The sequence below is a fragment of the Botryllus schlosseri genome, chromosome 11 (assembly GCF_051294905.1).
Source record: "Botryllus schlosseri isolate E-star chromosome 11, Bs_hap1, whole genome shotgun sequence".
NCBI classification, from domain to species: domain Eukaryota; kingdom Metazoa; phylum Chordata; class Ascidiacea; order Stolidobranchia; family Styelidae; genus Botryllus; species Botryllus schlosseri.
The window spans coordinates 24,829,399-24,857,087 of record NC_137246.1 but is presented as its reverse complement, the minus strand read 5'-3'; the positions used below and the strand labels follow the sequence as shown (position 1 = coordinate 24,857,087).

Here is a 27,689-nt window from a genome sequence, read left to right as displayed (position 1 = left end):
CTGCTATAGTTGGAATTTATTCCAGTGCCCATAATATTAATCCAATTATGCTTTGCCAACGTAAATCGGTAAATGCAGCAATGGAGTCAAATTCGATGTTTTAATCAGCAACCGATAGTCGCGATGCGAGCTACTAAATACTAAGTAAAAACCCATCGTGTTGGCGATATGGGATAATTAATTACTGATTGGCCGCGCGCGTTCGTAATCATAATTCTTGTCCGTCTTTCGTGTTCCATGCAGAATTGTCGCGCCGTGTTACTGCTCAGTGCTCAGTCCAGCGACGATTGCCCAGCGCGCTGCAATCAATCACCTAATTTCGCAATCATATCAGCGGTAGGTAGATCGCGTCGCGTTACATTAACTTCGTTTCCATGCACGGCCCACGGACGGCCGAAAGGCCATGAAGCATGCGTTGTACATGTCGGCCGTGTTTCCATGACCAGGCGTAATCCGACCGTGGCTTGGCCGAACTAGGTGGGCGAAGCGATCGCGATGACGTTTTTGGCTTACTTACTCGGTAATAATTTCATAATAATCACAAGATTGCGATAAATGACTCGGTAGGAATGAGCCGAGATGACTTTTAGCGCTCATTCAATCAAACAACCCGCTTTGACCTTGAACACGTAGGCCTAAATCCATCCAACATGTAAAATGGTCATAATGAACCACTTGCTTAAAACTAACAGAAGATTAAATAAGATGGGAAAAAGATGAAAATTAGGTGGCATATCCAAGTATGTGGGAGTTATAGATATGGAATATCGTGGTCCGATGATTAAGAGCGCAGAATAGTAACTTGTCCAGTCCATTGGTCTACCGGTACTACTGTTTCGTCATCGTGATTCAGACATGAACTACGAGTGCCCTGTTGATGATTTGCTTACCAGTTCACCTACAAGTTCACCTAGTTTGTGGTCAAACGGTAGTTTGTATTGTATCCATGCACCAGAACACAAACCCTCGAATTGTGGCAGCAGCTTATGTGAGCACGTCGCGAAGAAGATTTCGGTAGCCTACGGGTAATTCGTAGCAGTACTGGTACTACTAACTTCCGTTGCAATCCTTATTAAATTCCTGGTTTCTCAATGCGTCCAAGATCCGTCTGGAGTGCAGCCATGGTTAATTTGATACGAAAAGTCCATTGTAAGTAGCAAATAGCAATCAGCTAATCGAAGACATAGCGAAGGCATGGCCGAACGGCCAAGCCGACGTATTCACTCGATGGCCGACGAGTCGGCCGACGTGGGTGTTGCGCAACAAAATTCTCTCGTTAGTCAGACGAGTCTCTCGAAAACGGGCCCATAACTAACCTAGGTTAGTTATCTATAGGCCCATCGGCCGTGAATGGAAACACAGTAATTGTTACATGCGATATGCGTACACCAATGGGCGTGCACAGACGAATCTCGCTCATTGGTCGCGGCCCCGCGTAACACCGATAATACGACTTGTTGAATTGCAACTGAATATTAGTGTCGGAATGGTCATTGCTACGTTCCTGCCGCCACCCCATGCAAAAATGCCTATGCATACCATGAGTGCATGATGTGCATTAGGGCTGTTCAAAAATAACTTTTTTCTTCGGATTCCAGCCATTCACTGATTAAATTGTCAGGTTACCCTAAAAAACGCTGCACACCAAATTTGGTTCGATTCTAACAAGTATAGGACTCCGCAGATCCAATTAAAATTTTTAATTTATTATGGAAAATTAAAAAAAAAAATTTCCCAATTTTCCTGCCAACCCCATGAAATTGTTGAGCTGTCTTCAAAGACGTTGCAAAACAAATTTGAGTCAATTCCGACCAGTAGAAGCGGAGTTATGTGAGTTTTTCGTTGATAAATCGCGGATTATCCACCAATCAAGGATAATCCGAGAAATTTCAACGAAAAACTCCAATAACTCCGCTTCTACTGGTCGGAATTGACTCAAATTTGTTTTGCAACGTCTTTGAAGACAGCTCAACAATTTCATGGGGTTATCAGAAAAATTTGGAAATTTTTTTTTTCAATTTTCCATAATAAATTAAAAATTTTAATTGGATCTGCGGAGGCCTTTACTGGTTGGAATCGAGTGAAATTTGGTGAGCAAGGTTTTCTACTGCAACCTGACGATTTAAGAGGTGACCGGCTTGAATCGGGAAAAAAAAGTTATTTTTGAACAGCCCTAATGTGCATATACCGCTAGACAAGGAAGGTACAGATACATATAGCATTGCACGGCTTTCAAAGTCTTGCACCATCTCGCCATGCTACCCACTGAGCTATCCCAATAATGCATGAGTGCATTCCGTGTTACGCCTCTGGCTCGTAATCGTAACGCTCTCGTTTTGTGAATTCTCTCGATGTTGTTTTTATACCATTCTTACGTCACACTTTATATTTAGCCTTTAAATTTCGAATTGCAATCTCCATATTTACTGACGGCCGCTCTTGAATCTCGATGAGTGTGTCGGTTGAAAAGGTTAGAGCAGTGGGTCTCAAACTGATGGGGGCGCGCCCCCTTTGGGGCATGACAGCAACTGAAGGGGGCACGAAGCTGCTGTCAACTGAAAAAAAATTCGCGATTCGATTTTTTTTATATGACGATAAGGGGGACGAAATTATCATCATCGTAAAAGCGGGCGTGTCTGAAAAAGCTGGAGAACGACTGGGTTAGAGTGAATAAATTGCGACTGCTATTTTTCGTTGTCATATTGAAATGAATCCGAAAATTTTCGGCTGACACTCGTCAGGTAATCGTTACGGCTGGGCGGAATCGAGTAGGCCTACCTGAGTGATGAATCTGAGTCACATACTTTAAATTTATAATTATGCTTCGAGTCATGCAGGATGTCAAAGCTCAAATACGTACCATTTAAGCGTTCGAAAAAGATATGAAGCCCGTTCTCGATCACATTGATACTTTGGTACTTTTTCGACCATACTGATTTCTTTGCACTTTATTGTGATAATGTTGTGGGTTGATCATGATCATGACTTCAGAAATATGTTATGTCCAGTCAACTTCGTAGCCTTTTGTCTTCGTTTTCGTATGTTGCGTTACGGCCAATATGTATCATTCGTTCGTTACGGCCAATCAACATTTCAAGGCTTCCACAGTCAGTCAGTCAGTTTTATTAATATTTTCATCATTTCAACTCAATGAAGAGATAGGAAGGTGTCGAAACAGTGGAAAATAGTATCGAAACTCACAATGATAAATTAACTTTCAGTGGAGAGGGACGTATAATTTCAGTACTCGAATCATTGTACCTTTTATTTTTTTGTAATTTTATGCCATATTCGTTAGTCTTGATATTCCCATGTCATGCCATATTATTTTACTCGTTTAGAACACCGCTGGGTAGCGACCTTCCGGTCCCCGTCGTCTCCCAACCCAATCCATAGTCCATACCAATTTGCATGTTGTGTTTGCTAGTGAGATGAATAAAACCAACGATATTATATATATATCATTTATAAAACATACTGACTGACTGACTGCCCGCCCCTATAGTAATCGTAAGCAACTATAGTAGAGAATTGGAAATGTAATTTTATATCAACACTTACCGGATGGTTAGGCGAGTGTCTTTCGGACTTTTTCGTCCATTTTCGCATTCTCTTCAGACAGTGAACAGTACTTCGTTAAAAATATTTTTGAGACTTTTAAGTCTTGTTTGTTTCCAAGTTTCCACGTAAACAACCAGCATGGTTTAATAGCATTTTAGGATCCGAAAAGATGGGGGTTAGTAATTAGTATTACGTGTTACGTGTTTATACAGCTCAGTGGTATTCTGAGCTTGCGAAAATAGTGATTGACATGGTCATGGACGGTGCTTCACGTAACACAGAGAAGATATATTACTCATCGCAAGAATTCAAACAAGGAATTTAAGTTCTACATGTAACAAAAAGATTGATTGGATTCTATCCGTGAAATGCAGTTCATGAAAGGTTTATGAGAAAGAATTATAGTTACAGCGAAATGGTCTGGTGACGATCCAGCTAGACTACAGCTGGTAAGAGTCCAGTAGAAGAGCAACGACACGACACTGTCCGCTGCTATATGTTGCGTAATTTGAAGCAATATTGTAGTGAATAGTGAATACTGGTACTGTACTGTACTGTGGTACTAGTTGCTAACGACTACCCCTGACGAGTGTCGATGACTGTCGATCAGATACATCCCGCCGAAATTCAGCCATGACTATACACTACCGTCAACCGGGGTGACTTTGATAGTCAGTGTGACTTTGATAACTGTGAAAAAAAGGCCATAACTCGGCTCGAGTCCCGAATTACCCACTCTTCACCTATAGCTCTGTCCTCTGTGGTGTTGACTAGAATAAAAACAGTTTATACTCGCATGTGCCCTGTTATCTATCTTTCAGGTCGAAATTTAATGTCATTTATGGTCTTTTGGGGCATATAGGGCTAAAAAGGAAAACAAATTGACAAAACGGAGGATATTTGGTCGAAGGGGGGACATTTCTTAAAAATGGAGGACAAATCCTACTGAGGAGGATGTATGAAAACCATAGTTCCAATAGCAAGTTTTAAAGCAGCGAAGGATACGATCTAATAGTGTGGAATTCTGTAACAAGTTGGGGCTATGATTAGTTCAAATCTGGGCGAACCAAATGCGTCCCGTGACGCGATTCTGACGGGCTCCTACACTAAACTTGAAATTTATAAGATGAACCTATCTCTGGGAACAGTGTGACAATTGTGATAACCTGTTACATGAACTCTGTCTTGAGAGAGAAGGGAAAACCAGTACAACTGCAAGTTCCAACTCTCAGAATTATGGTCGTGTGTTGGTGGATGTTTCTTTTACGTCTAGTGTTATTTTTTAAACAATTGGTTATCAAAGAGACACCAATAAGGATTTCAATTTGAAAACAAATCGTTTTTTCATGGAGTATCAAAGTCACCCCGATGCCGGGGTGACTTTGATATTTTTTTGACCTTTTAAAAAAGCATGAAGACAAAAGCTGTTAAAAAAATGATCCGGTGTATTGATAGCCAAGAGGCACATTGTTACTAGTTCTAAGAATAAGAAATGAAAAACCCCTTCAACCTACTCAAAACGTATCAGAAGTGCCAAAATCTATCAAAGTCACCCCGGTTGACGGTATACCACGAATGGGCAACATACGGCCCGCGTCATGATTTTGAGCTGCCCGCAGAGAGTTTGCGGTCGTACGTACATGATAATGTCATTAATGTGACCCACGGTCACAGTCTGCCGCAATCCCCCACGACTTGCTTATTACGTCAAATGATAGTGACTGTATGTTATTCTTTAGTGTGTGTGTGTACGAGTTAGTGAGTAGAGTGCGAGAGTGGAGCTTACGCGTATGTTCGTCAACACGAAAAGGATTGCATTACCTGCGTTTACACATATATATAATCAACCTTTATGAATTGATATCTTGATAATACTGGAAAAATCCCAAGCCCGGTACCGGTACATTATACCAGGGCACGCAACATAGCCTACGGCCTGCCGTCACAATCTGTCGCAATTCTCCACTACTTGCTCACTACGTCAAATTATTGTGACTGTAGTTTATTCATTCTTTGTTTCGGACACAAATTGTAGTGATTTTTAGTTATTCTTTTGTTCTTTGTGTGCGACATGCAGCCAGAGTTGGCCCTGTTGATATACAGCTGTATCAGTAACAGTATATTAATATTTTCATCAGTTCAAAACACCACGAAAACTGCGATACAATGAAAAGATTGGAAGGTGTCTAAACGACTTGGAGTAGTCTTTGAGTTGAGATCAGACACCCACCTTGGCCTAGGCGAAGTAGATCATCACACAAATCATCTTGATGCCTTATACTTAACTGCGTCCTGAATCTACTTTAACGCCTGTCATTGCTTACAATGCGACAATTGTAGGAGAGTGATACAGCTGTATATCCACAGGCCCGCCAGAGTTGAAAGAACTTGTCGACAACTTTGATCGGCCACAGATTTCTGATTGACTTCAACAGCTATTGAAATACATTGCATTGGTAAATTAATTTATTACCGTTTTGGTTCTATGACTTTCAACTTGAAATTTACATTAAATTGTTCCTTGTATAGGTGGATATACGATCCAAGAATCCGGCCGAGTACTTCACTTCCCCATGTCCGGCCCGCCGATTAGAGGAGTTGCCCGTCCCTGCACTATACAGTCCTAATTGGACTGCTATTTATTCATTTTATAGAATCTTTCATTGATAATTATTCGTCACTGTTGCACAAAGATTTTTGTAACCAAAGCAACATGCTGTGCCCTGCGGTTAATAAACTGAAGAAGAGTTGGTTGGATTCTGATGAAATAATTACAATTTCATCGGATTCAGAAGATGAAGATCAGGGACATTCGGTTTCAGAAAGTGAAAAACCGGTATCCAACAATTTGGAAAAGGATGCTAAAGTCGAGATTGGTACAAAACGTTCGCCAGAACTACCGGCAGTAACTCCAATCAAAAAGTCCAGGCTAATAGAAGAACATCCTGATACTGGTGAAGCTAACGATGAATCTGAGAAGGCTATTTCTAATCAATCTCTACAATCGAGTGTGAATCGAAGCATACACGATAACCCCAATCACAAGAAAGATTCTGCAAATCAGACGGAATCAACTGTACCTTTACCAGCTAAAACAAACGCGAAGACCGTATTACCTCGTAAGAAAAATAAAAAAGCGGCATCAGTCATGAGAATATCGAAAAGTCTGTTCGCACGTGACTCCACGCCAAGGCCTGCGGTCAATGATTTTACCGACCCTGGTGTCGTATCGAAAAGCAAAGGTTCTGATTTCCACGCATCAACAGGAAATTCTCATAATAAAGATGCCATAAAATTGAAGGGAACTGAACCTGTAATTGTTCTTAAGAACGTGAAATCCAGTTTGAACACAGAGCATCTTCGGCAGTTACAGCTGTATGAACAATCTCAGTCGGCTAAAAAAGACGAATCTCAATCGAACTCTGCCGAAAATCAATGTTGCCCGTCCAAGACAAATTCACATGCTACATTTGAAGCACTAAATAGTTCAAAAATACCAGCAATTTCAGACGAAGAACTGCCTCGTCAAAAAATTGAAACGCAGACTGCAAGATCGAATCATCCTGGTAGCAACGCTAGTCATTCTGAAACTGCATCGCATAAAACGTCATCAAGTAATGCAAAGTTGAACACGCCAGTGACAATTGAAAGCGGATCTGAAAAAGGATCTACATATTTGAGTCCTTCTGTCTCGATGAAAAAGACATCCGGGGTTCAGAAACGACGTGCGGACACTACTACTATATCTACGGGTGAAGAAGAATCGGTAAAAAACAAAACGCTTACGTCAAAATCGCCAGTACGCGAAATTACAGGCCACGCCGAAGTTAAAATAAAACGGAAGCAGGTTGGCAGGAGATCTCAAAACAAAGCTACATTTAGGGGCGAAGAATTGGTAAAAAACGAATCGCATACGTCAAAATCGCCAGTACGCGAAATTACAGCCCGCAGTGATGTTGAAAAAAAACGAAAACAGGTCGGCAAGAAATCTCAAAACAAAGCAAACTGCAATGGATACCAGTCAATCTTAAAGGTGCAAAGTGACGCAGCCTCTAATGGACAGGCAGAAACTAGTCGCATTCCAACCTCGCGACGGTCCGTTTCCGTTGCTCTTTATACCAGTTGCTGTGAAAAATATCAACGAGCTGCTGCAGCGGACCGGGCGGAACACCGCCCACCATTTCTGGGTGTGAAAATTAACAAACGAGCAATTTCCAATTCAAACAAGACTGGTGACAGTGGAAAAATATCGCATGGTGCTACAGTCAGTGCAGAATCTGAGATGTCGTCCACCTCAAACAAAGAGCCAACGAAAATACCAAGCAATGTTTCGCTAGCAGTGAATTTGGGTGCTAAAGATGTACGGGCAACCAACCCGAAGCAAAGAGTTGGAATGCCCAGTTCAGACGCTGGGATCAAAGTGAGGGTTCCGTTTACCAATTCGGAATCGAGCTCGGACCTCGATTTTGCAAATAGTGTGAGATCGACCGATTCTGATGACAAAGTATCTTCGAAGAAGCGACGTCAGATTTTATCAGTGAAGTCGAAAAAGAGAATCTCCGACAGCGAGGACGATTTCCCTCCAAAGCGTCAAGGCGAGGCAGGAAAAAGAACTCGCGGCGCTAAAAGAACCAGGACGTCACCTGTAACAAGCAGGGCGTCAAAAAGAAAACATGGATCATCCACCGACTCCGTACAAGGCACGCAAAGTTCCGGGAGCGAAACCCGCCCTCTACATACCACTATTAAGCTAAGGAAACGGAAACCTGTTCAGTATTCAGAGTCGGCTCAATCGTCCCGCAACACGCAGATGCAAGCTGTGGAAATTGTTGATAACAAAAAGTTTCACCACATTGTCTTGAAGGAAATGAGGGGATTATCCGAGATTGTGATTACAGTGGAAGCAACTGAACACAAACCCCCAGAATCTATATATTTTCGAAAATTCAATTATTTATTCAAGAGGACATTGAAGGAACTCATAGAAGCTTTCCAAATCTGCAAACGTAATGACGAATGTAAAGTGGTCGTGTTATCATCGGTTGGTCCGGTGTTTTGTTCAGGACTCAACCCAATGACACTGCTGGATTGGACGCCGGGCCTGTCCAAGAATCGTGACATTGTTAAACTCATGAAAAAGCTCGTTAGCACCTTGATTAAGTTCAAAAAAATGATTGTAGCGGTAGTGCAAGGAGCTGCTGTCGGTTTTGGGGCTACGTTACTGTTACATTGCGACTCTGTCTATACTAGTAATCGGGCTACAATACAATGGCCGTTTACACAAATAGGTTTACCCCCGTTTGGGTGCACGACAGAAGCTATGACTATGTCTGTCGGCGCTTGTAAAACACGATCGCTGTTACTCGAAGGCGACGTGATCACTGCGAGAAGAGCTAAAGAGATTGGAATCGTGTCGGAAATATATCCGCACGATTCTCTAACGAGAAATGTGATGGCTCGTTGTATTGCTATTTGTCAATCGCCGGCGTATGCGTTGCTTCAAACTAAATCACTGTTGAAAAATGACTCTATCAAGAAGAAATTGAAGGAGTGTAATCGTTGTGAAATTGTACATCTGAAAAATTGTCTGCCTGACCCAAGCTGCAGAGATCGTCTTCGCCAATATGTTGCTAGACAGTCGCAGTTGTCGTAGCCCAGATTCAACTCCAATACCAACATTGCTATACTGACTACTTCCACATATCGTATTATTCACAGTTGCCTTGGATTTTGATAGCGCGTCTATGACAGCGGAATTTGAAGTGTTTGTCTTCAAATACCACCCCCCAGATGATCTTCTGTGACACATTTTTAAGGTGTAGTTTCATGATTTGAATCCACAAAGTGTGCCATATATCTATTTAGCCTACCACCGAGTCCACTCTCCACCACAATAGATGATCAGTAATAGGGCTATACTGAAAGCTTATATTGGAAGATAAATTGAACTTAGTTAGCCTCTGTGATGGCAAAGCACTTGTCCTCAATGAATTGCATTGTGATTGACCAGCGCGTCCAGGGCAAAAAAATGTCAGCCATCCCTCCGCCCCCCAAAAAATATTGGTCTCCCTAAACTTTGTAGATTCTCAATTGGTATTTTCAGTCATCAACTCCAACCACCATTTGCACAATCTCTCTCTCTATGGCTCGGGTGGTCGTAGCGATTGAAGCTTGAGTTCATGAAGTGTGTCACCTTGCCTATATTGCATCTGCCATGTTCGCAAATTCATTTATACTTATCCGCCGCACCTATTTATATTGCTCTGCACCTTACTGTACTGGAATCGAACAGCTACATGAGCTACATGTTATGAGAACAATCTATTTTAAAGGTGATTCGGTGGCGTTACCAGTATAATGCAATATTTCTTTGTTCTTTTACAATACAGAAGTATTGAAAAAATTGATGGCGTATGCTTTCATTTATTGGGACGAGATGCAAGAGTCTTTCAAACAATTTATTGCAAAATGGATCACGAGACAGTGACATCCAGATTTTCGCTTACGAACGCTCCCAGGTAGTGATGATGTCATCTTGACTTTTAACCTTCGTCACTTGCTAGCTCCATGCTTATGCCGCTTGCATCTGACCTGGCGTCAGCATCTGCAACATCAGAGTAAGTTTGAGACGCGCATGCTACTTACAACCGACCGCCTTGCAGAATGACTGTACCGTGCAGAAAAACTGGGCTTGCGGCATACTCTCAAAGAATCCTGAAAATTTATGTAGTCAACGCGCTCTTAATATGGTGTGGCCGCTTCAAAATCCGCAACTACGAACTAAACGCAGTAGTTAACTAGCCGTGAACTAAATAGATTGGTAGCAGACCTGGTCAACTAGATAATTCCGTCTAATTAGAATGAAATGCCGGCAATATGTCCAGAGGTGGTCAGTAACGAAGTACTTCTACTTTTTCGAAGTACTCCAGTAGTTTTCCACTACTTGAGTACTTACTCCATCTAATTTCCCACTACTTCTATTTTGTAATCTAGACAAATATGATTTCACGAACCTATCGGTGCATATAATTTAGGTAGCGGGTTGCATGACGTTCTGTTCACACCGCATTGTCGCGCATTATGAAATATTTCATCACACCAAATATGACCCATCATAACGTTTGAAATACCATTTTGCAATCTAGCATTTACCTGTCATATCGTAATCTAGCAGCCCATGGCGTGTCCTAATCCGGAAAAGTGAAATCTGGCTTTTCCTTAGCTTTACACCTGTTTTAGCATACCACTGTTGAGCTGGACAAAAGACATGAAATATATTTTTCCTCTTTTTACAAGTAGTATTTATCTCATGCATCCCAGTATCATAATTTGAGTTCTAATTAGTTTCTGTTCTTTTGTCTGGAGAACATACACGTTGGAGTATAGAAGAAAGTGTAGTAATGCCTCTATTTTCAGAAAATAAAGCTACACTATATGGCATTTTTACGACGAGCCATAGTTTTCATCAACGTTTACTAAACGCGTAAAGTGTTTACACCGATCCCGACACCACTTCACGATGTTGCACATCGACCAAACTACGTGCCTTATAATATGGGGGCGGCCGCCATACCGTGATACTTTCTAAATCATTGTGTCCGAGTAAACAGAGGATTAGCATTGCATTACCATATCAATGCTACCATTTGCATCCCACGATGAGGACGAATACTTATGCTGTAGAAAACTTATACCTCCTGGGATGCACCAATATGAATCAAGCTCTGCACCTTTCGCATAGCGCAATTTGCAGCTTTTGACAGTCCACACAAACGAATCACGATCGTTTTCACAACTACTTGCTTACTTGAGCATATTTGAAGTCAGTCAATCCTACTTCCACTTCAAGTACCACTTTAACTTGAGTAGCTTTCATGACTACTTTGACCACCTCTGTATAAATCTACTCTAATCTGTCCAAGATTTCGCAAACTCAGTATTTTCAATTCTAACCTAATTTGGAAGAACTGTGTAGCTATAATTTCAACTCAGGTCTAGTCTAAGTTGGAAAAATTGTTGATATTTGTAAATGCTAGAAATATTCTACTTGTCCAAGTAAATCCTAAGCTACAAAAGCCTCACCTATTCCCATGTCCATGTCTTCCTCGCCGGGCGGAGGCGGCTCGTAAACCCGGGGCGGCGGAGGCTTGACTCGTACCTCCGCGGGCGGCGGCGGCGGAGACACGTCCGCCTCAATATCCGGCGGGGGGACCGGGGCCTGATTTTTCCCGGTTTTCGCCGAAGACTTCCCGCCTGGCAGCGCGCCGTGCTTCCCGATCCTGCGCTGCCCCAGCATCATAACCGCCGCCGTATTGGCCCCGTGGCCCGGCCTCCTCGCCGGTATCGTAATCGAGGACAGCTGGTTTCGCAGAGCGTTTTCGCGTTTCAGGGCCTCCACCTTTTTCTTCAAATCATCAACCACCGCCTTCTTCTCCCCGTCGCTCGGACCCGTCTTAGCTGCTGACAATCTCGCCGGGTATGGAGTTTTCCCCGTAATTTTTATCGCGATTTTACCTTTCTGCTCGGACTCTTCTTTATGCTGGTCGAAAGGACCGTCATTATCCCCCATATTAGCAGGGGCAGGCTCAAAACGTCTCGAACTCCTTACATTACCGGAGCTCCACGTAAATTTACCAAACCCCGGCATTTTCTTGGCAGACTCGCTACGTTTCGGGTACGATTCTTTTTTCCTGGGGGGTTCGTCCTCCTGGGCCCGCTTACGATCACGGTCCGCAGGATGTTCGCGGCGGTCCTTGGACCGGTGGTCATGCTTGCCGTGGTCATCTCTCTGCTGCTGCATTTCATACTCATCATAGCCGGGCGTCCAGCTTCTCTTACGCCTACCGTGGTCATCGCCACGCCTGTCACCCCGATCTGGTTGCATTTTTTCATGCTTCCTACGCGACGGGTCTTGTTGCCTAGCTGGTTCAGCCCTATCCCATCTACGGCGTCCGTCCAGATTATCCGTCCTGGTCTCAGTGTCGTTTCTGCCATGTTGACTGTGACCGTGCTTCTCAGGTTTCCTGGGAGACTGAAAATTGTCAGGTTTCGAGATATCGTCAAAATTGTAGATCCTCGCGTCGCTGGGGTAGGGCTTGAATTCCGGGGGCTTGGGTGTCGTGTCCACTACGGGCGGCTCGATTTTGGGCACTTTCTCCACCCATTTTTCTTCTGGCTCGGACTTCGCACGAGTTTTGGGTTTCGATTCGGTGTCCGATTCGCCGTTTTTTTTCTTATCACCGACGTCTTCCATGGCGGCCTTCTTCTTTCTTTTGTATTTCTTCTCGTAAGACGGGTTTTTCTTGCAGTGCATCTGCGATACAAAAATAAAGGTTTCATTCAAAGTTCCGTTCAACTTTTACTCGATGGAGTCGGAGTTTGTTGAAGGGGCACTGCACTCTATTAATGATGGGGTCTCAAATTGAAGGGCAACACGAAAAAAAAATTTTGGCCGCAGTCGTTTTCTTCAGAACGCCACCGTAATGGAGCTGCAATTTGTTGAAATTTCCGCAAAAACTTCACGCTCCAGCAGTCACGCAGATATCGAACTTTACATCGCTGTCAGCCGATGTTATGAAGAAAATATGTCGTACACGCCAAGGTGGTTTAGATACGGCGTTCAACGGAAGATGTTCAGTCAGGAGATCTATGTCAAAATCGGGCCTAGTGTATTCTATTTCTGTCGTGTACGACATATGTCCTTCATAACATCGGCTGACAACAATATAAAGTTCGATCTCTGCGTGACTGCTGAAGCGTGAAGCTCTTGTGGAAATTTCAATACATTATAGCACCATTAGGGTTTTGTTTTGCCCTTCAATTTGAGACCACATCATTCAGAGTGCAGTGCCCCTTTAAACCAAATGTTCTCGAACGTTACTATACAGTCCCTCTGCCGTTAAAGAGGTGATAGAGTTTTTCATGTACACGGGCCTTCACAAAGTTGATATCTGCGAGCACATTTTTTAAAATTCACAAAATAAATTGATTTGCTTGGCAACAAGAACTAAGAATGTAATGAACATATTATTTCCTGAGTAGATTCACACGAACGTTCGAATCGCAGTTCTGTAAGGAAAATATCAGGAGTCAGTGTTGGTGTGTTTCCGTATCACGAGTCGGTATATTGAAAATGCCTGTAGTGGTAAGTGAACTTACTCCACTCCACAGCCCTGGTTTGGTGATTGCATGCGACGATTGCACATTTGATCACCTCCGACTGGTTCTTTCTTAACCTTTTGGTCACGTGGAGTCCGTCGGCAAGAATTCGTCCCCTAAGAGCCGACCGACCCGAAGACCTCTGGCTTGGCGAACGACTTACCTTATAGGTCTCGTTGTGACTGTGGCTCTTCAGATGCTCGTCGGCGCAAATCTGGTCACCGGAAAACGTCTGACATATGGTGCAATAGTACCCGGTGATGGGAATCAAAAATTCGGCGCCTGAAACAAGACCGATCTCAGGGCAAGAACGTATATTTGCTCGCTACATCAAGAGCTGCTATATTTTGAGATTACAAAACGTACAGGATACTTCAAACTACATCTACGATTACCTTTCAAGGACTTTGGTTTCAGTTGAGATGATTTTGATTTCTTGCTTTTCTCCCCGATGTCCCAAGGTCGATCATAAGGATCTATTGCCTGGGAACAAAATAATAATGCACAATTAGGCTATACAGGCTGCTGCATGCACTACAATTCTGCACATTACCTTTCTGTGTCCCTTGCTGTGAAGGTGAGACAGGAACGAGATCAGGTCCGGCGAGAATGAGTTACAAAGACGGCACCAGTGATTACCGGGATCGAGATATTCATACTTCAGTTTTGTCTCCTGTAAGAATCGACCAAAGACATGTGTCTTCACTGTGGTTAAGACATAGTACCGTATGCAGTAATTTTCCCCTGGTCTTAACCACAGAGCTCTTAATTCCATCGAGTTTTTATATTTCTCTGGCATGAGTCACAAACTACAGGAAAAGTGTCGTTGAATTCTGTTAATCCAAGTGCAAGTGAGTATCAATTTTAATGATTAAAATAGTGAGAGACTAAAGAGTCGATATCCTCGAGAAACGCCTTCACAGTTCACACCAAGATTTAAAGTATCTCAGTATAGCGTAGAGCAGTGGTCGGGAACTTTTTTCGACCGAAGAGCCAAATTGACCTTACATTTCCATCTGTAACACCCAAAGAGCCATACATGTCAATCAACTGTTACGTCACAATTGAAAATTCGTGATGTATTGGTAGCACTAATATATGGGATTTATAGTTTGCGTCATATTTTTCCCATATGCGTAGCTGGAGCCAAACATGATCACTACAGCAGTACATACCCACTGCAGGGTGTGATACGTCAGTGACGTGGGGTTATGGGAGGCAAGTGAGGCAGTGTTATATTTCAAACATTTCTATTCCCAAAACCAAGGAATTTTCATATTCATTGTTTGAAAATATAGCGCGAAAGGAGAGTTAAAGCACAGAAGAGGCACAGATGAGCCAAGCCTCACCCGTGATAGCGCAACTGATTGTAAATACCTTGGAATTTATCATCACTGATATTATTCATACGAAATTGTCGCGCTGATTCCGAAAATCTAAATATTGATCGACTTCTAAAGTATTCGGCATCACATAACGCTGCAGTTACATTTTACGGCGGTTCTAGAAAGCTACTTACGTTACCAATCAAGAGATTGGATAGTTAATCCGTTGTTTCTAATTTGATTTGTAATAGTTGATGTCACTTCTAAGGAAGTTTATTTATCGGCGTAGATCAGGAAGTCAATGTGTATTTGAAAATTGCATTGTCCTACAAGCGTCGCCATGTCAAGGTATCAATCACGGTATCGTACAATCCAAGATTTTGAGGCGCGTGTAGATCGAATTCGCCACTGGTGTTAATCACCGGCGCGACAGCAACTTAAATTTTAGGATCTTCAAATTGGGGGTAACAAACCCCCAACCCTGGTTACCCAACTGTGTTAACCTCTCAACAACATGTTTATGCTGCCACGGGAATAATTATTCGGGTCGTCATGGAAATTTACTAACAAAAGTTGCAGCAATATTGATAAATTGAGTACAAAATTAAAAATTATCAAGGAGCCGTATCTTTTACTCAAAAGAGCCATATATGCCACTGGCTCCACTGGCGTAGAGCAACAGAATGAAATTAAGTCAATGAAGACAAGGCGCAATAATGTTGGTAACATTCTTGATATACGGTACATTGAATTATGTAGAAAAGAAAATACATTGAATGAAATGAAGCAGTGAAAAGTCAAGTCATCACCTTATGTCCCTTGGTGCCTTCGTCACTGCTGTCACAGGCAATCCCCGAGGCTTGTTCAACGGCACGCCGTATTCCGCCGACCTCTTCGTGACCAACCTGACAGAGAAAAATCGACCGATGAGACAGTGTGAAAGGGATTGCTCATTTCAACTTTACTAGATGTACCCAGAGGACAACTAAAATATATTGCTGAGAATATCCATTATACTCTGGAAATATCTTGCCACATTTTCCGATAGATGAACGGATCTCTGAAAGAAAAACCTTGCCGGTATTATATGGCTCACGGAAGAAACACGAATCGCAAACATTACCATACTCGAAGATCGGAAGAACCAAAGGCGTCGCCAATGTACACCGCATTAGACGGATGCCATTTTAGTACACAACACACTAACTCCTTAATTCTTCTTGTCACATTATGCTATGCTCATTGACATTTTCAGGTGTAGGCAGCAAGCGCGCTACAGTGTTACCGAGACACACAACAAAGCACAGATCACTGATTTTTAAAATGGAAACAATGATCGACTAATTCTCGGTTCGCCAACACTACAATATTATGCCGAACTAGTTTTTTTATGATGCTGATGGTTGGTTTGTTCTACAATGCCGAGATGTAATATCAAAACTAGTTTATTCTGCAGTGCTGACAATTCCTATCAACACCACATATTCCGGATGGAATTTTGTACTGCGAACAGATTAAACGGGTTTAGCTTACTGTTCTGCTGTGCGTGAAATGTAGCAGTCAGTATATGCTTTATTCAAATAGCGCTTTGTCATATGATAAAATGATTTCTCTCTTACCTGAGACTGATTATCACTGCTGTGTACAGATTCTTTCTTCTTCTTCTCCATCAACTCGTTCTGCTGTTTCTTCAACTTTTCCAGTTCCTCCTGCAAGTAATTCAACCTCTCTTGCCTCTCATCTGTTTCAGGGGGCGGTATGGGGGCCACATCCTCGCTCCTTTGCGGAGGCAACACAATCCTACTAGCCGAAGTCACAGTTTTTGGAACGACCTGTTGCGAGGCCGCGGGCTGATACACCAACAACGTTCCTCCGGGGTTGTTAGGATCGGGTATAGCGACAGGATATCCGAGCGACGTAGGCGGTGCTCCTTGGTAGACCATTTGTGAGACTTGAGCCTGCTGTATATTCGTCGGGACATACTGTGAATTAGATGTAGGTTCGTACGGATCATAAGTCTGGTAAAACTGTCGAGTTTGACCCTGCGAGATTTCTGGTGTTTTAGTCTGTATGCTGTGCCCGCTTTGAATGGTCTGAATTTTCTGTCCGACGGGCGGTTCTACTTTTACTGGTGGTGGTGGTGGTGTCGGAGTCCGCTTGGGCACAGGTTTAATCTCTGGCTTTTTCGGCGGTGGTGCCGTAGGAGGTGCTTCATTTTTCTTCCTCGTTTTATCAATGGTAGTCTGCAGTTGCTGAGCAGACATTTCGAAATTGAAGCCGATAGCTTTCAGAACATTCTTAAGAGCGTTCGAGTCAAAACCGCCGGGAGTAACGCTAGAATCTTTCGTTTCTTCTTCTTCTTCTTTAACATCTTCAACCTGTTTTTGCGGTGGATTTTGGTTCGATTCGCTAGGTTCGTCACCGTACAAGAATTTCTCCTCATCGTCCATTTCACCCTTATCGTAACCGCGACCGAAAGCTGACGGCTGAGGGTCTTTCGACACTGGCACGGCATCGTCTCTGGCATCGAAGCGAGATGATTGTGTTGTATTCTGTTGCGTGTTTTGATTCTCTCGGTTAGCATACATCGTACTGTGAACATCATCGTCAGGATATGTACGACGGTTTCGGCTATTTGATCGCGAGTGACTGTCTGAGGACGAGGAGTCTCTCTTGTACCTCCCGTGCGATTCATTACTATGAGACCGTCTCCTTGCGTAACGACCTCTAGAACTAGATCGCGATCTCGAACGCCGGTTCGGAGAATCTACACGCCACGACGATGAATACCGTCTCGGAGATCGGCCGCGTCGATCCGGTGACCAATTTCTTCTTCTTTGTGGCGAAAAGCTCCTTTCGCGACTCCTGAAATTGATTTGGCGGATGAGGATGTTTTAAACTGACCTGCCCGTAGAGTTTGCGAAAGCCTATGATTTATTAAGCAGCACACACCTTTTCAGTGAAATCGTAACGTTTCTGCCCCTTCGAAGAAGCTAAACACTTCCAGAGGTACCGGTAAATACATCAGGAAATAGATGCACAACAGGCACCGATCTCAACATTCTTCTAGCTTAAAACGAAAGAAAACACGATTCTTCGACAATAGCCATCTGATAAGTAATCGATCAGCTCAAATGGAAAGGATTTCCAAATCACGACTGATAAATTTTCGTCTGTCTACCACCAACATATAAAAAGTCTATTTTCCATCTGCTCTAAGCTGTCTGTAGTGAGCCCCTCGTAATTGTGTATTTCCTTCTGCAAGATGCAATATAGATGGTTAAATCTGTCAACAAGAAGCTGGAGTTGCAACTAACCGATTACCAGTATCTTATAAAAGGACTTGTCGAAAATGTCTGTCTTCCGTACCGATTTTTTCTTGTTTGTTACATATTTGTCACACATTCCACCCATGTTAATTCCTACTCAATATTGAAGCTGCTATGTCTAACTGATGTAAGCTCAAAAGTCCTTAGTATTATCAATTAGTCAGGCTATACGTCATCAGTAGAAGAACTAGTGATAACCAGACGCTTCACAGTCAAGAGTAAATAGTATACAATAAATAGGTGTTGCGTACTAATAACTTATTGACAATGAAGTGAGTAGCGAGGCCTGCCAGTACACCTTAATCTCAGTGAATAAATCACTCAATGCAGCATAGCGATATTGTTTGCAGTCACGTTTTGAAAATGAGTGCATGATAAATTCTTGGCACGGTATGCTATCTCTTCTTAGTCTTTACAGTAACAGCAGGTAAAATTTTATCATAGCAACACTAGGATGAACAGAAACGCAAGTCTACCAGTACACTTCCTTTCCTATAATATAGCCATGTCTCAAAACTATTCAACCGTTCTTCCACTCCATTCACTATACTCAACAAACTCTATTCCCGAAACATCATCCTTGGACTATCTTACAGACTGTCTAAAATTTCCGAGCACAAGATATCAGCCAAACAGTGATGCAGTGTCGTAGGATCATTTGTTGTCATGAACATTTCCATCATATACTCGATACTGGTTAATCTGTTCCTTTACGGGTTCTAAAAAGTGAACATCCAGACGGTGACCGTTTCTCTCCACCAGTCCATAGTCTACTCACCCAATAAGGTCAATGAGCCTCTTCCGTGCAACAACCAATGCAAAATACAATCGAAATCTGTCGCATCAACATACCTGGACTTTCGATAATGACTTCTAGGGGGTGAACGTCCTCTTCTATAATAAGAGTCACTCCGTCTATAATCCTTTGAAATACAATATTTGTGTTATTATATCTGGGAATGCCTGGCTACATCATGTATACAGACTCGATGCTAATCCAAAATGCCACAAGTACAGCATAACAGATTACATTAGATTATAGAAGAAATTTCACATGAAGATATTTTTGTAGTCTGTCATCGCCAGTTATACAGCGAGTCATGGATATCGAACAAACTTTCCTATGATTACGGAGAAACAATAATCCACAAATGTCAAAACCAAAATCTAGTTGAAGCCACAGAAAAATTGCACTAAAATACATAGTAGCTACGTCCGAGTCAGAGCACCAAGACATGGTAAGCAAACGTCATTATTATTTATGAGAGGCGCAGTAGCCAGAGGTGATTAATAGTCACTGGAGACATTCAAGTAGAAATGAATAACTTGACGCCTAAAGATTACTCTTGAAAGTAGTTAGAAGAGGATCTAGACAAGACTTTTGTCATTCAATTACCCATGGCAGCGCTACAAGGGCCATGTCACTCGATCGCCAGGCCAATTTCCGTTATGAAAGCGATGTAAATTTATACAAATGCTGATTTTACTTGATAAATTCATAATTTCAAAATAGTAATAAGTTTGGTTTCAAGAATTGTTGAAGTACCAGTATCAAATAATGAAGTAGTGCAAGATAAAACCTACTCAAGCACCCATTCCACAACGTTTACAAGCACATGAGCACATGAATGAACAAGAGCTCTGCCAATAAAAACTATGATTAAAAAATAGAATACCCCCAGTGTTTTCCTCATCTTGGCTCACGGTTGAGCTCTGAGGTTGCCGGTGAACCCAGCCCTCGGTAAACCCAGCCCTCGGTGAACTCGGCCCTCGGGAACGTTTGTAATTAAGTGTATTAACAAGTATTATTATGAATTATTAAACTAATAATGGTATTATCAACTGATTTGTCGATCTTGTAAGGAGGTCAGGGCATGCGTAGATCACGCAGTCACGGATTGCGCAAGCGCCAAGCGCGGCCTTACAAACTCGGCCCTCGGTGAACTCGGACCTCGGTGAATTCCGCCGGAGGTGGGATATATATTAGGGTTGCCGGAGGTGGGATATTAGGGTTGCCGGAGGTGGGATATTAGGGTTGCCGGAGGTGGGATATTAGGGTTGCCGGAGGTGGGATATTAGGGTTGGGAAGGGGGGATATTAGGGTTGCCGAAGGTGGGATATTAGGGTTGGGGGTTAGGGTTAGGGTTGCCGGGATGCTGGGATATTAGGGTTGCCGGAGGTGGGATATTAGGGTTGGGGGAGGGGGAATATTAGGGTTGCTGGTGAATACCAAATTTCCCGAGGGCGGAATTCATCAAGGGCCGGTTCACCGAGGGCTGGATTTACCGAGGGCCGGGTTCACCGAGGGCTGGGTTTACCGAGGGCTGGGTTTACCGAGGGCTGGGTTCACTGGTAATCAGCTCTGATGGTGAATTGCTAAAAACGACTTGAGATCAATTGTTACAATACAATTTGCTCAGATATAGGCCTACTTTATATAATTGCCCTTACATCCTAAGTAACAAGGTATTTCTAGAATACGTGGTCAATTGGTCATATTATGCGTTAGAGAAGTAATATTATGTGTATGATTGAACTTACCATCGTTCACAAATCCCTCACTCGTTGAATCCGTTGAGTATTGTGGATACTGGTACGTTATCGTATTCCAATATTATAGCAGAATGTTATTGATTTATTTCTTCAATTCCATCTCATTATAAATCTAAGAAAGAATCGAATAAATGAAGGATTATATATTAATGGAATACGGCGACAAAAAAGCCCAGAAAAAAAGACCCGAAGAAAGAAAGCACCCACAAGGAATGGAAAGAACTAGTAGAAAGGGCCGCGGCTTCAAAAAGATCAACATCGAAAAAGAACTGTGACATCGGGCACTCTAGGCCGAGGTGGATGTTTGACTAAAGGATCGCTACTGATGCGTGTCGTTCGACATCCTCCTATCTGTTCGTTACATTGCATTGTGTCTTATCGCATTGTACATTGTATGCGTAGCTTGTTCAGATGAAAATTATAACCCAATGTATGTATGTATGTAATAGTGAATATTAGTGATTAGAGAATTTTTATTTGGGAGGTAACAGATAAATGGAATAGAGGCTACTGGTAAAATAAAATTTGGTTGCATTTTAACCTTCTTGAGTGTTTTCATGGAATCTACTTGCGCTTTCTTCCTGTACTGCATGGTGGTCGTGGGCTCCTGGGCGGTGGGTCGCTCAACTTTTTCGATTCGTAGTTAAGAGTCAGCCCACACAACATGACTAAATGGCTGAATACATACAATAGTCAAACATCGCCCGACTGCGTTGAAACTAACTCCATAATCGTGATCAAATCCCTTTTACAACTTTTAATTCCCTGATCTCATGACTTCTGTGTTTGTATATGCTCCTTTTGGACTTGACCCTCGGTATATAGGTCGGCTTTAATGAGTCTGCTTTATAGAGCCTCCCATATACACCTTGCTCATCATCACATTTCACGCAATTGCATTTTGTAGTGTATGTTATCGATTTACAAGGTTCATAATGATTATTTCTCTCTCTCTCTCTCTTTCACAGAAAAATAATGAAAATTTTACTTCTTCTTACAGACTACCGAATAGAACTGTTCTTCAATGGAAAATATAATCTATCCAAATATCGTTTGATTCAGCTGCATTTCGTAGTTGTTTGATCGGTGACTTGTACAAACATTTCAACAAATGCAGTCCAGTCAGTTTCGCAGCTCGCATTCTCGCAACCAACAAAACTTGTCGTAGCACAAGTCTAGCTAGTCTCTCTGGCTCTCTGCATGGAAAATGCGATTTGTGCGCGCGGGCGACGAGAGCGACGAATCCGACGGAATCGACGAACGCAGATCTTATCGGCAATGAAATGGCCAGGTCACGGGTAAGTATTCACGCCAGAATGTACTCATAAGGTGGAAAGTGGTGAGGATGAGGGTACTATAAAAATGACGAAGATAGCGCATGAATGAATCTCGTCTACTTGTTATCGTTAATTTATCTGCAGCAGTGATTTGTCATGTGAGAAAAAGCATGCATAATCATCATATTATTAAAATTTTTATCTAATCAATGCACCACACGATTGAGATATGAAAAGATGGGAGGATGCCGAAACGACTTGGAGTATAGTCTGTTCAGGGATATCTAGACTAGATATCTAGTCTATCTAGTCTATCTAGTCTAGATATCCCTGAGTCTGTTAATCAGATACCCACCTTGACCTACAGTATGTAAATAAGAGACCTGTACCATAGCAATCTACAACGTAGCCACGTTATAAATTGCTATGCCTGTACACTGGATCTGAATCAAAGAAAGCCAACGTAAGTAAGCGACAAATGAATGCTGCATGTTTCGGTAGGCGTGGTCGATATGTTGGGTCGTGGTCCGGTAATCTCATGGGCTGACTTGTATTAATTCAGTAAAAATTGCTTGCATTTCGATTTTAAAGTGAATGTCCTCGACGCGACTGTCGGATAGTCGACGAGATGCTGTTCTACACTGCATGTCCCTGTCCCGCATACTTGATGGAGCATTGTGTTTTCTTGTATTCCGACCTAATCACTTGTTAGTAGTTGTTCTTCGAGGACACGCGTGTGTAATAGTTTCCGCTTTTGATTCCGAGCGATGATATATATGCAGTACATATATCATTGTTCCGAGGTGAAGTAGTTGAAACTTGAGGGACTGTGACCACAATTGAACTGATACATAAGCTTGGCTAGCTTCCTCATCCAAATCTTTTGAGTAGCGATTTGTCAGTTGCACATCCAGGCCCACTTGAGGCCTTGACACTTGGATATCTGTCATATTGAAATAAACCAGAATATTTTCGGCTGCAATCGTCAGCAACCAAAAAGTCTGACACCAGCGACCGATCGATCGTTATGCTTCGAAGTCTGCGGACCAAAGAATGTCTGTTGCAGACTAACCGCTAATCGTGTATTATAATATGAATACATCCTGCCCTCCTCGATGGATGCTTGTCAGGTCGTAAAAGACAAGCACGGGCCATAATTTCCTTGGGGTATTGCCTCCATAATGAACGAAAAATTAACAGCGGGATTTTTTGAATGAAAGGCGGGATCCAGATTACATTTTGTCGAACAGGGTTAAATCCGGATCACGAGAAGCGATGATCCGTACTTCTTTTCCGCACTCCGCAGTTCCGGCCATCGTTATCGTTCAATGCACTTTGCGCTATGATATGACATAATCTGACCCATTTTCTTGGGATAATTTAGGCAGATTCGAAGTTTACCTTGTTTGTCTGTTCACGAAACGAAAAGTCACAGGGGATCCTATTGAGGGAACACTTTATTCATCAAAGCGAATGACGGAAATATAGCAAGGATTCCAAAGAAGAAGATCTATAACATTGTTTCATTTCATCATCGTACCTTACTGTACCGTATACTAGGCCCGGGTATTTATAATAGATGGAAGCTTCGAAACCGTTACTGCCGTTTTGGCCATCTGTTACTTACATCTCATTGTATATTGTTATGCGCCGATGAAAATATAAAGATTACCTATTTATAATCCAATGATATTTTTATTGTCTGATGCCATTGGAATAATATTACCGGTGGTATAATTTGTAACGGATATATATAGCCGGTGATATTTTGATTATTGGTATTTAGCACATTAGCAGTGTAATAAAAACCGTGTAGTATCCAGTAGGTACCGGGTAATACATGCTGGCTGCTGGTACCACCGTAATTCCAATTTTTAACGAACTGATGCAGTAAATGGCTAAGGGTCGATTCCTCAGATGTTGGTTAACGCCTGATCATTGATTAGCACCTATATTTGATCACGATTGTGCTCCACAGATCGTGATCACTGGTAATCATTGGTTAAAAGTTAATCAACGAAAGTTGTTGGATTAACTTGGTAATCAGTGATATTACACCATAATTTGTGGCGTTCAGTGGCCTATACTGTTACGGGATGCATCGGGTGGCATTGTAACTGGAGGTATACGGGGATTATATTGTTGTCATCTAGCAGTTGCTATCCTGAAACCTGAATGGCGGTTTTTAGACTGTCTACTACCTTGCGTGCTCGCTCTTCGACATAAATATTTTGTAACTAAAATGAGTACCAGTAGCAAACGTTCCGAGAATTTTACATTTGCACTCTCATGAGTATTGGTATTGTGCATACATATAAGGTTATTAATTATTTAAAAATAAGGTGACTGATAGACCAAAGGCGATCACAGCCTCGGGACTTTGGAAGGGATTCCTGCCTCCAATCGGCTAGGCTAGCGCAAAACAGATTTTACGCAAAAGTAGTTAAACTGGAACCAGGGAAGTATTATGAGTGTAAAACAGTGCAAGCATGCAGTTTCTACAAGCCAAACTAGAGTCAAAGAATTACAAATTCGTGTTTGGAATTATGGGACAGCGGAGACGTTTCCGTACCTAATGACATTATGAAGTTCGCACAGCGCAAAGGCGCACATTGCAAAATTCAGCAACTGCATAATGACGTAACAAACGGCCCAACGCCGTTTCCTAGGTACCGGCGTCAAATGCGTCACTAATCATTGATTTACAGATTTGCAGTGAATCAGCATCCGTGGAATGCATGATGTCATATGGTCTGATCAGTGATTACTTATTCAGTGATTACGTGATAATTTGACCACGATCTGAGGAATCGACCCTATGATGCATAAAGTTCATTTACTCAAAATATGTAAAACGGACATAGCTACTTTGATTCCTTGGCGACGATATAATTTCTAGTTTATATGCACGCATTGAATTATTTAGTCTGAAATTATTCAACTGATGATGAGTTACCATCTATATCTTGCAGTACGTTAGCTGCTAGCAATTTCTATCGCTGGCATTGTGCCATTGTGCAATGCTTGATGCGGGCAGTGTCCTAGCATCTGCCAGTGACTGCATTAAAATCTGGGATGCCGCTGGAGACAATCTACACTTGAACACACTATACACGAAAGGCACCTCGACCTTTAAAGACGTGTCATGGAACCTTAACAACACCAGATTGGCTAGCATTTCAAACGGGAATGGAATATACGTATATAACTTTCAAGAAGGAGTGAAAAGTGATGGCAGAATTCTTTCAGACAGTAAGGAACAAAATGCAGTATGCTTCGGCGCAACAAAGGACGAATTGTACTCCGGGTGTGCAACAGGAGATATAAATCAATGGAATTGCAATACATTTGAGTTAACCAAAACATATTCGAGCGCTCACGCGTCAGCAGTGACGCGATTGACTAGAATGGGAGATAGGTTGGTGTCTGCGTCCGCAGATGGACATATGTACATTTGGAAGACGAGCGATTCTTCAGTGCTGGCACAATTGAACTCTCCTAAGCCTAAACCGATACGCGGTCTCGGGCATTCAAGATATGATAAAACTCTACTTGGTACCACATCTGATGAAGGTGTCGTTAGTTTGTGGGACGTAGAGAAACAAACTATTAAACACAATTTCACTTCTCACGGGGCACCTGCTATGGACTTATCGTTTTCCACTATAAATGCGTTGCTATTGGTATCTGGAGGCCTTGATAAGAAGATTATATTTTACGACGCACAAGCTAGGGACGTTGTCAAAACAGTAACTTGCATGCAGCCTGTCACAGCTGTATGCTTTTTAGGAAATGGTATGCATGTGTGCGCTGGCACGTCAATGGGGAATATACTGTTGTACGATTTGAGGCACAAGTCAGATCCGTTCGCAAGCCTGCATGCGCATTCAACGTCTGTTCAAAGGCTGGTGTTGCAGACTATGAAAGAACGGAAACGGTCCTCGCGTGCCTCTACGACAAAGACATCGGAAAAAAGGTCATCCAGAACCAAGGCGGAAGGAACCAGCAAACATTACACCAATACTAACCAGGAGCATACATCAAAAACCTCAATTGAAGCACCACAAAAACGATTACCGACAAAAAGTACAGAAACTATAAGTACAAACGATGTTCCCAAATCGAATGCCGACAGAGCTGGCAATGCATCGTTAAAGAATACATCAACTGGAAACCCGGTGTTACCCATTCTACAGACGCCTGTGAATCATGGCACTCATTATTCCAGAGATACTATCGGGTCTTATTGCGAACAGCAATTTTCTCCGCTTGGCAGTATCAGTGGTAGCATTCATATGGAATCAACGCCGTTCATGCAAAGCAAGTCAAAAGAGTTGGGTAATGTTAACAGCATCAGACTCAACTCGCCATTGCTACATTCAACCTCCAGGATTACAAATGGCAGTGCTGTCAATGGTGTTGGACCAAGCAGTGTCCGTACCCCTAATGGAGCAAATCACGCAACTTCAAACGGTGTCGGAGATTTCAACTCGAAGCCCGTATTGAGTTCTACTCCCGCTGAGGTTCCACGTGCAACCTCATTGCAGCACATTGATGACACTGCTGCGTCTTCCCAAAACAACAACCCTTCTACTGGGACATCGTCCAGCACACTTGTGACCGGCACGCAGAATATCAACCCCAGTGCCGCTCAGTCTTTAACGATGCCCTTCCAGTACCAGCTGGATTTCCTCAAAAACACTGTCCATGATCTGATCGATGATCATGAAGAAAATATGAGAGATCATTTGCGGCACATGCACTTACAGATAATTAAAATGTTTGCAGAGCAGAATGAAGTGATAAGGCAACTAGCGGAACAGTGCTCCGTTAATCCTCTGTTATTGCAAGAGATTGAACGATTGAGGACGGAAAATGATAGGCTGCGAAGGAACTTTTGATATTGCAAGTATGTCAGTACCACAGATGTCACATGCGTTACTATCACCATGGTAATAGAGTGTGATTAATTTCAACGTGTGCATAGCTATGTAGACTGGTGCATAATTGACCATGGTGCCTTTTTCAGTAAAGTGGGCTTGCTGCGTTGAATTTATGTGCCTTCTTAGTTAGCTTGCCTTCTTGTTTGTTACTACTTTTTTAATAAAATCTTCGATGAATTCACTATTTTTGATTTGATTTTGTTTCATTACTTCAAATCATTGCATATTGTGAAATGCTGGTGAGGGACAGAGACCCAGACTCCCGTCAATCTAATCCGTACCTCTATACAATGGTACCTAACATCAATGAAGTTCAGCAACAACAGGTGCACACTAAACGAATAACTGACGAGCAAATGCAGTCATGAAAAAGGCACTGGTGCAAGATGGTTGAAGGGAATGCTGTGACTAGATCTGTTTGCAGTCGAGTTATTGCGGTAATATTATGTTATCTAGTTATTTTCATGCTGTAATACTTGAAATAGAGTATGAAACAAAATCCTGGATTCCCCGAAATAGAGTATGAAACAACAAAATCCTCAA

At 42.4% G+C, this 27,689-nt stretch overlaps 4 protein-coding genes and 1 long non-coding RNA gene across 5 annotated transcripts in view; 3 read left to right on the top strand and 2 right to left on the bottom strand.

Moving 5' to 3' along the window:
* Positions 1-27,689, bottom strand: part of LOC145449520 (tRNA (cytosine(72)-C(5))-methyltransferase NSUN6-like) — a 264,578-nt gene that overhangs the window by 33,798 nt on the left and 203,091 nt on the right. The gene's annotated exons all lie outside the window — the stretch shown is intronic.
* The window catches only part of LOC145449535 (uncharacterized), a 109,989-nt gene that overhangs the window by 28,332 nt on the left and 53,968 nt on the right, over positions 1-27,689 (top strand). The gene's annotated exons all lie outside the window — the stretch shown is intronic.
* LOC145449378 (uncharacterized) lies at positions 5,133-9,968 on the top strand. Its single transcript, XM_080327727.1, has one exon. It carries the CDS (start codon positions 6,275-6,277, stop codon positions 9,212-9,214), a length of 2,940 nt encoding a protein of 979 aa, XP_080183853.1. The 5' UTR covers positions 5,133-6,274; the 3' UTR covers positions 9,215-9,968.
* Positions 9,971-21,060, bottom strand: LOC145449377 (uncharacterized). The gene is made up of 9 exons (XM_080327726.1): positions 20,915-21,060; positions 19,226-19,296; positions 16,664-17,909; positions 15,854-15,949; positions 14,273-14,392; positions 14,115-14,202; positions 13,883-14,001; positions 11,644-12,874; positions 9,971-10,165 (listed from the first exon to the last, which is right to left on the bottom strand). The coding sequence occupies exons 1-9, from the start codon at positions 20,915-20,917 to the stop codon at positions 10,104-10,106; spliced, it is 3,036 nt and encodes a 1,011-aa protein (XP_080183852.1). The 5' UTR covers positions 20,918-21,060; the 3' UTR covers positions 9,971-10,103.
* Positions 24,641-27,327, top strand: LOC145450250 (protein NEDD1-like). The gene has a single exon (XM_080328760.1). It carries the CDS (start codon positions 25,224-25,226, stop codon positions 27,102-27,104), a length of 1,881 nt encoding a protein of 626 aa, XP_080184886.1. The 5' UTR covers positions 24,641-25,223; the 3' UTR covers positions 27,105-27,327.

What these genes read in the sequence shown, in the direction of transcription:
- LOC145449378 (XM_080327727.1), top strand. Translation starts at nt 6,275, where the DNA reads ATGCTGTGCCCTGCGGTTAATAAACTGAAGAAGAGTTGGTTGGATTCT.
- LOC145450250 (XM_080328760.1), top strand. Translation starts at nt 25,224, where the DNA reads ATGCTTGATGCGGGCAGTGTCCTAGCATCTGCCAGTGACTGCATTAAA.
- LOC145449377 (XM_080327726.1), bottom strand. An exon ending in AAGGCACCAAGGGACATAAG is followed by an intron (nt 14,393 to 15,853) that starts GTGATGACTTGA and finishes CGATTCTTACAG; the next exon opens with GAGACAAAACTGAAGTATGA. An exon ending in GAAACCAAAGTCCTTGAAAG is followed by an intron (nt 14,002 to 14,114) that starts GTAATCGTAGAT and finishes GTCTTGTTTCAG; the next exon opens with GCGCCGAATTTTTGATTCCC.